At 40.6% G+C, this 9,522-nt stretch overlaps 1 protein-coding gene across 1 annotated transcript; it reads left to right on the plus strand.

The window, feature by feature from the left end:
• Nucleotides 1–758: 758 nt before the first annotated feature.
• On the plus strand, nt 759–2,339 carry LOC120400565 (tigger transposable element-derived protein 4-like). Its single transcript, XM_039529282.1, has one exon. It carries the CDS (start codon nt 759–761, stop codon nt 2,337–2,339), a length of 1,581 nt encoding a protein of 526 aa, XP_039385216.1.
• Nucleotides 2,340–9,522: the final 7,183 nt, after the last annotated feature.

Raw genomic sequence — 9,522 nt, forward strand, 5'->3', positions numbered from 1 at the left:
CCAATAATACACTGGAGCTATTGCATGCATACAAAGAGGAATAAAATATCTGAAGATAAAAAGTAAACATTGTATTTGGAATGACCTTTCTAATGTGCTCTTGTTCAGCTCTGTAGGCCATCAGCCAAGGTCTACATAACTTTTCTGGCAGCAAGCAGGTAGGAAAAAAAATCAAAATCCATTTTTTTCTTTTCTTAAGGAATTCCTTAAGGGCACTATGGAAACAATTCTCTCTGGCCTGTCTACCACAGTTAAGAGTCACCTAGCATCCCTGGCTGCCAGCTATTATAACACTAAGCATAGATAATCAATACAGTCAAACCCATTTATCTCGACCTCGGTTAACTTGCCAATTGTATTAAGTCGACGTTTTAGAAGTGGAACCGCCAAATTCTCTCTTTGTCTTAGCATTTTCTCATCGGTTATGTCGGTTCTTTTATGTCGCTGTACCCTAATATCTTGAGCACAAAAGAGGGCCAAATTTGCCACTTAACGTCCGTTATCTCGATCCCCATGACCAATCGCCGGCTTTTGAAATTGTTAGTTATCGATGCCACCTCTCACCCAGGGTGCGCCTTATATATTAGTATATAAATAAAAATGATCGTACTTGGTTCACTGCGCATGTGCTGAGTTCACGTAGCACGTGATCACGGTCCGTATGGTCGTTCACTCCCATGCCAGTTCACTCACTCTTGTTGATCTTGTCTGAAGGATAACATGCTGTAGCTATTCTGTTTATTTTTTCCCTTCTAAAAATGTCTGGAGGTGTTAAGAGAAAACTGGACAATCAGTCAATAGAGAAAAAGTATGAAATCATACTGCAGCTAGAAAAAGAAACAAAACCGGCAGACCTTAGTCGTCAGCATGGCATTCCAGCAAACACCATTTCAGGATGGAAAAAGAAGGCCGACGTGATAAAGCAAATGTACGAGAAGTCTGTCTTTGATCCAGCAAGAAAAAAACGTAGAGTGGCTGAGCACAAAGATGTCGACGATGCACTGTTTCAATGGTTCACAAATACGCGAGCAACAAACCTTCCCGTCAATGGTCCCTTGCTGATGGAGAAGGCGGACATCCTTGCTGCAAAGCTAGGACACCCTGACTTTAAAGCAAGTCAGGGGTGGCTGGATCGTTTCAAAAAGAGGCACAACATTGTCTTCAAAGCAATTTGTGGAGAGAGCGCTGCGGTTCAACAGGAACAAGTGGATTCATGGCTGAAGACTCAAATGCGCACAATTTTGGATACCTATGAGACTTGGAACATTTTTAATGCTGATGAAACTGGGGTGTTTTGGAAATGCCTTCCAGACAAGACTATGGCGTTTCGTGGGGAGGCTTGTCACGGTGGAAAAAAGTCGAAGGACCGACTTACAGTGCTAGTTGCTGCTAACATGGATGGAAGCCCAAAACTCCCGCTCTACGTTATAGGAAAGTCCAAGAATCCCAGATGCTTTAAGCAGACCAAAGTTCTCCAATGTGATTACGATGGCCAGCCAAGCGCCTGGATCACAGGAGATCTATTCAGTGCATGGGTGAAAAAGTGGGACAGGAAGTTCCAAGCAGAGAAAAGGAAGGTGGCACTGATCGTGGACAACTGTAGAGCTCATCCGGATGTTCCTGGTCTCAAGGCCATTAAGATATTTTACCTCCCACCTAACACAACGAGTAAGCTCCAACCAATGGACCTGGGGATAATCCAAGTGCTTAAGGTGTACTACAGGAAAATGTTGATGCGCCAATACCTGCTCCATGATGAAAAGAAGGCACAGTACACCCCTTCCCTTCTAGATGCAATGAACTTCCTGAGATCAGCCTGGAATGACGTGAAGAAGGAAACAATCTCAAACTGCTGGATGCACTGCGTCATTCAGGATATTTCCGATGATGAGTTTCAGGCACAGTGCCGTGCAGCCGCAGAAGAACTCGCGGAAGTGGCGGGAAAATCAAGCCTTACAGATGCTATCTTGGAAGAGGAGGCACAGGAGTTAGCCATCACTGTCCAGGAATTCCGAGATTACATAGAAATCGACAAAGACGTCGTTACTGATGGCGTGATCACCAATGAAGACATTGTATCAAGTGTGCAGTCAGCACAGGCAAGCACATCTGCATGCGGCAATGACAAAGAAGATGAAGAAGATGCGGACGAAGATTTGGAACCAATTGCCTCAGCTGGTGAGGTGGTAGAAATGCTACAGAAAATTCGACAGTATGGTTCTTTTGTAGGAGATGAAACTGTTTTAGACAGCATAAATAATATTGAAGCATTTGTTTTCAAGCAGACTGTTAAAGGCAAAAAGCAACAAAGCATTTTAGACTTTGTAAAGAAACCATAGTAACCGCATGTACGATACTTTTCAGAGCTGTGTCAGAGTGAAATGACTCGCGAATTTAATTTTGACACTGGTTAGCTTTTTGTAAAAACGAACTACACCCCGCACGTTTTTTGTGATTTTGTGATTTTGTGAGCGATCTTTGTGTTTGCAATGTTGGAGAATATAATAAAGGTTTGTATCGAGAATCGACGGTGGTTTGTATTGTATACTGGTAAATCTCTGCTGTTAGTTGGTGCACATATGTACATAAAGAAATTTCAAGCACATGTTAATATATTGCCGCCATATCGGTTTTCGTTTATCTCGATCATCGGTTATCTCAACGCTTTTTGGCAAACCCCTAGGCTGGCAACATAACCGGGTTCAACTGTATATCCCTTTTCAGTCCCTGAATTCACCTCAAAATATTTCCTCTCGCCTTTCCATCCCCCACCATCCCATACCAAATACTGGAATACTTAAAGTGGAAAGAAATATCAAGAGACACTATCAAGGTTAGTGTGCCCAAAATATGACCTACTGTGCATTTTTTTCTCATGTCTGTTTTCCAAGCCCATAGAGGGTTGGTGTGTTCTTTGTATCTTCAATGCTCTTTATTTTCTGGGAATAAAAGATTAGTACCAGCAAGAGTACACAAATAGGCAACAAAACACTGTGTGAGTGAGATGAAGATACATATATGTTGGTAAGGAAATAATTTTGGCTCATAGCTGCCAAGAAATAACAAAAAATGAAAAATTCTGGAATTAAACTTGGGGGGCGAGGTATTCAAATGAATTTTGAGTGGAAATTCTTTTTTTCTTCATCACAAATAGCCCACTGGAAATATTTCAAGCTTATTGGTAAACTTTTCAAGGATCACTTGAATAAAGAAAAGCAGTTTTATGTCCACTATTTTGATCATTTTGATCCTGCCAATCTGCTTTTTGTTCTGGATGTCCTTATATCTATGAACATCATCCTTAATTTCTAGCTTACCTTGCAAAAATTCAACTAATTTATTTTACCTTGAAAATATCATTTCCATTTTTGGAGACTAGAATACCAAAAAACTGTAATGCCGTACATGGCCTTGCTCTTGCAAACATGTGAGTAACTTTACTCACACAACTCAAGTCAAAGTTTGCACGATCAGGACCATGGTGACTGTTTCCAATGGTAAAATGCAAAGGGACAGACTGTGACCTTCTTACTCACAATGACAGCTCACAATGGTGAGCTCTTATTCACAGAAACTGTCTCATTCATTTCAGTGCTGTCAGCCAAGTTCCCAGTGGACAGGTGTCCACATTACACAAAACCCTACTACAGCTGGGAATGGTTGTCACTTTTCTTGTAAGACTCATCAGAAAGGCCAAGAGTTGAACAGGGGTCCAAAGCATCCATAGAGGATGTAGGAAGAAATTGGGCCTTTGTGAGTAACCACCCATTAACACTGTAGGAATGGCAAGATTGTAATCAGAGGTGTGATTGCAGCTGTTGTAGACATACCCAAGCTAGCTTTGATCTACCTAGCTCAAACAACAACAATAGCAGTGAAACCACAGCAGCACAGGGTAGCCACTCAAGTACTGTATCATTAAAGTCTCATTGACATCCATTCCAAATAAATACATCACAATCAACTTTACTACCATAATTTTAATTACTTTTTAGTGTTTCACATATATATAAAAAAATCTAAAATGATTTGCAGTGCTAGATGGGTTAGATCATTCCCTTGCAAACTGTGAAAGTGTCTATATGTAGTTATTATATTGTATAGCTTCTCTAGAAAGCAAGAATTATTCTGTAAAGTATGTTGGTATTGTCCAGCACTCTATCATAGATTAGCAAATGTTAGGCCTCAGTCTAACAGAACAGGCAGGCCCAGTGGCTTCAGTGGGTTTCAACAACTGAGATTTCACAACAAATGCTTAGGTTTCTAACCGATAATGCTGCAAATTAGACAGACATATTGGTTTGGTAACAATAACAAAGTGAGAGATGTAACTTCAAAGCAGATTAGAGTTGCAGTACTGATTGCACTAACAAGCAGACTGGATCATATATACCCCATTAATCTTCAGATTCATCAACTGTCTATTCTCAGGCACAGGAATCAACTAAATGGTGATGCACTTCCAATAAATCATCTGCAGAGCAAGTAAAGCAGCAAGATTTTCACTTTATACAAATCATTCATTTCATTAAGTGCCTCCAAATTTGGAGATAATTGTTCCTACCAAAAAAGCAATTTTGCACTCTCCCTTTTATAAACATAAAGGGCTAAATGACTAATTGTGTTGGATTATTTCCACATGCACCGAAATATTTTTCTGCAGTAGCTCTACTTTACAGTCATGGATGCAATTGTTCTAAATTATGAAGTTCTGGATGGGGCATATTTAAAAACTTTTCTGTGTTGAAACTGTGTCCCGCTGCACTGCAGTGAAATGAGTGTACTACTGTAACTGTAGTATGGCCTTTCACATGCATGGTTCCATAGCATTGTCCGCTCATGCTTTTGTTATTCTTGAAATGTATCTCTAGATATGTCAGTGACTTATCTGCAAAATGCCTGAAAAGCTGCATATTAATAAATGTGTCACCACTGGTGTGGCAGACCTAGGTACTACAGTTTTCTAGATTTGTTTTGAAAGGGCTTTTCCAGTATTGATGTTGGCCTATTTCTTACCTTCAGGTAATTTGCCCTTTTTGTTTATGCTTCCACCATAAGCACTTCAATCATTTTCCAAATTACAAAGCAGAAGGACTTTTGGGCCCTGACTCTACAAATACGTGCTGAGCTCCAGGTCATCTGCAAATTTGACACCATCAGCTCAGGATTAAACAAAGGCTGTGAATGGCTAGCCAACTACAGAACCAGTTTCTCCTCCCTTGGTTTTCACACGTCAACTGCTAGAACAGGGCCTCATCCTCCCTGATTGATCTAACCTCATTATCTCTAGCTTGCTTCTTGCTTGCTTATATGTACCTGCCCCTGGAAATTTCCACCACTTGCATCCGAAGAAGTGGGTATTCACCCACGAAAGCTCATGCTGCAAAACATCTGTTAGTCTATAAGGTGCCACAGGATTCTTTGCTGCTTCTACAAATACCTGTACATGTTACAAGAAAGAAAGAAAGAAAGAAAGAAAGAAAGAAAGAAAGAAAGAAAGAAAGAAAGAAAGAAAGACTATTTTACACAGACTACTATTTAGGAGAGAAGATCACTAATTTGAAGGTGGGGGAAGGAGAGGAAGGAAAATTGTTACCATTCTGTCCCACTAAAAAAATACATCTACTGCAATGTTTCAGTGGGAGCTAAAAGTGTGTCCAGAATTTTCCCTTGATAACCTATTACTTGCTTTTGAATATTGGCATCTGCATCCTAATGAAAATTATAATATAAAATATAAAATAATATATAAATCTAAAACTAGGATTTATAGGCTAGTTTTGTAGGTATAAACCGAATGCCTTTCTGCCAGAAAAACCACACACAGAAAAAACAAGACATACCAGCTCTAATCTGCACCTAGTAGCAGCTTCTGAAAACCACATTGTGCGTAAACTATTTGTAATAAACCAGGTACATCTCAAAATCTGCTGATCCCATTTAGATCTCAAAGTCGATTTGTATCAACATATCTGCTGCAAGCCAATATACAGCTTGGGAGACAAGTTCACAGAAATATATATATTTTCAAACTGAATATTAGATGGATAACATGTTAACTATACCCCCCTGTGTTGGTATTATCAGAAACCTGTTCACAGTTTATTTCACCATAACCACAGTGGTGTACACATGGTTGTGTGGTTACTGGAGCTGCTGCTAAAGACTCAGTTGAAATCCATAAAGCAGAAGAAATGTGTGTTGTGTGTTCAAAATCTTTCATGGCAGCATTTTCTTTTAATCAAGAAAAAAGAAGAAGCCTGTAAGACCAATCCTGCGATCCTTGAGCAAGCAAAATTCAGAGCGAAGTCAAAGAGGACTGATATATACGATTGAAAATAGTCTAAGCACCAGAGTAGAAGGGGGAAATCCTCCAAGTTTCAGGATGTGTTGATAATTGTGTACGTATTAAAGATGAAGAGCTCTTGGGAGAAAAGCCTGGATGCCATACTTCTGAGGGTCAGATTTTATATCCTGACTCAAACTGACTAGCACCTTACATCATTAGTATTTCCATTTAAATCAAGGGGATTACCTGGAGAGCAAGGCACTGCTTATTCTGAGGAAGGGTATCTCGAGCTGGCTTTTAGGGGATTTCATCCATATACTTTAGGCAGGAACAGGAACTCTCACATCACCAAGACAGTGTGGCAAATGATAACTAGGTGGAAAGCTAATCAATAAAATGGATTAATAGAAAGAGCTGCCTACTAAGGTTTTGGAGCATATATAATAATTAATTAAGCCCCACTCCTGCATTTATATTCACTGCACTCTGTGGGAGTTTTGCCTGGGAAGAGACTTAGCACTCTCTTTTAAGATGCAAAGCACTGCTACAGGGCCAGAACCTCAGCTGTTTAACGATGCCATTTTATGCCATCTGAGGTTTTGGCCCTTTATATGGCCCTCAATGACTATAGTTATCTACAAACATATCATTAACCTTACTAAGGCTTGGGTGGGGGTGGGAGGCAGGTGTGTTGCTGGTTTTGTCAGAGCCACTCTTTACAGTGACAATTCACTACTGTTAGCAAAAAGAACAGGAGCACTTGTGGCACTTTAGAGACTAACACATTTATTGGAGCATAAGCTTTCATGGGCTACAGCCCACTTCATCGGATGCATAGACGGGAACATACAGCAAGAAGATATTTATACACACAGAGAACATGAAAAGGTGGACGTAGCCATACCAACTGTAAGAGTTCGCAGTTTATGTGGTCTGCCTTTGCTTAGTCTAGGTTTGAGACTACAGGTAGTTTCAGACTTTTCTATCATGTGCAGAGCCTGTTTTGTGAAAGTTACTGCGTCGCTGTCACAGATTTAAACACACACCGTTTATGACTATGAAAGCAAAGATCCATTTCCCCAGCATGTGACAGACTAGAGTAAACATGATCCCCAACTCAGCAGTAGGCAAAAGCCTATCTGAAGAGATGACTAAAGTCACATCATGGTTTCCTGCAGCTGTCATAAGAGCAGACTCATCCTGTAGTCAGCTGGGCAAATGTCTTTTTCTCTGAGGTCTACAGATAGCAGCTTTCTCTTGAAGCATATTTTCCGCCTCTATACCAAACACATCAGGCATCTTTGCCATCTCAACAGTGTCAGCTCAAATGACTTCCTAAGCAGTTCCTTTTCTGCCAGCTCTGAAAGATTGATTTGTTTGCTCATCCAAACTTACTAAACTAGCTAATTTTGGCAGTGAGTCAGGAAACACACTAGATTTCTTTAATAGCTTCTTCCATGTGAAATCATGTGATGAACAGGCATTAGGCTTGCACAAATCTGCCTGTGTTCATTGGGAAGAAATAACTGTTTCTAGAGTAACGCTAATGGGATCCACAGTGACATGTAGCCCATGAACAGCACTATATTGACCTGTCAACTATTCTTTATGTTTGCTTATCAGAGTCCATTCAGTTCTTGTGCTTCCCTTAAATCATACAAATCACAGATGTTAGGGGAGGAGAGAGAGACAGACAGTGACCCCAAAAGGAGCAAATTATCCTTCCTCTTTCTATAGATTTGCAGATGTCTACAAAAACAAATAGTGAGATAAGAGAAGTAGTGTGTGTAAACAAAAAATGGGAGGGCCTATGAAGGAGTGACTGTGCTCCAGCAAACTGCCACTCATGGCAGATGCACTGCCATAACATCAATTTACACACGATACAAAATCCCCTGCTTAGACACAAAGATCCCTTATTCCATAGAACACTATAGAGGATTGTTGATGCATCTTGGAGTCCATAATCTCAATAATTATTGCTGAACACCCAGCCTTTCTTCCTGCCATTCAGTACTGTGCTTTCCATGAGCAGTGAGTGAGATTATTTCACTGTACACCCTATTGAGATAGGTAGGTGACATACAGTCCACAGATGGCTAATGTGGTCTGGCTTGCTTAAAATATAAGCACTGAAAAATTCAGGTGTTTTATTAGAAGTTCATTTAAATTTCCCCTTTTGTAAGTCTTTCTCTCTCTTTGTCCTTCCTCCTTGATATTCCCTGGTTCCTCCTCCCCATGACAGGTTCCCAGCAACCTTCAAATGCCCACTGGTCCCCTCATGCCCCACCCTTTGAGTCTCCTAACATCCACACAAATCACCCAGACTTTGACGTTAAGTTTCAGGGCCCATCAGCTTTGGCAGCCTTTCAGCAGTGATTGGATTCCAGGCTGAATATAAATACTGCATGCCAGACCACATATATTTCCATTCAGAATAACATTAGGCCACCGTAGAGAAGCCGCCCCAGCTGGCTGCACTACAATTTTAGTAGCAGTGGTACATGTGTATGGGTGAAGGGGGAAGGCTATGCAAACCAACACTGAAACTAAAAGAAAGATTGGTTCAGATCAAGAATAGGACAGAGGTTCAGACCAGTTCTTATCCTGGCCAAACTGGTCTTCCCATCCCACATTTAAACAAGGATCATGTTTCTCTTGCTGTACTGTTAGCTTTATACAGCTGCACCAACACCAAATAACAGGCAAAAAAAATTGCATGGAATCTAGCAACATTTTCTCAACTAAGTTCTTCAGTCAAGTGAGTTTCAAGCAAGGGGACAAAAGGAATCTTCTAGTAACAAGCTTATTTTGCATACCTCTGGGCTACTGAAAGAACCATGCTAGCGATCACTTTGCTGCTGCAGTTATTACCTCGCAAATGATTTCCCTGTTTGCGTTGACTGAAAATAAGGAGCCACATCGTCAGCTGGTATACATGGGCACAGCTCCAGGGTACAGCCACATTATAGATCTGTTTTAACCTGTGTAGGTTAATATGTGGTAACAATGTATAAGCCTGTGTCTTGACAAAGAGTTGCGTGCAACACTGTCCTTTCAGAAATGGAGATGAGGTCTAATATCTGTGCCCATGGTAGGGGGCCTGATTACTTCTTACTTGTTCTCTAGTTTTGAGTGTCCTTTGGACTCCTGCTGTCATGATTCTAGGCAGAAGGAACTCAAGACCCCTTCAGTTATTTATCAGTGAAATTCTAGAGAAAAATACATCCAAA

This window comes from Mauremys reevesii, linkage group 3, assembly GCF_016161935.1.
Source record: "Mauremys reevesii isolate NIE-2019 linkage group 3, ASM1616193v1, whole genome shotgun sequence".
NCBI lineage: Eukaryota > Metazoa > Chordata > Testudines > Geoemydidae > Mauremys > Mauremys reevesii.

Excerpts from the sequence above, each read along its gene's own strand:
- LOC120400565 (XM_039529282.1), top strand. The coding sequence starts at position 759 with ATGTCTGGAGGTGTTAAGAGAAAACTGGACAATCAGTCAATAGAGAAA.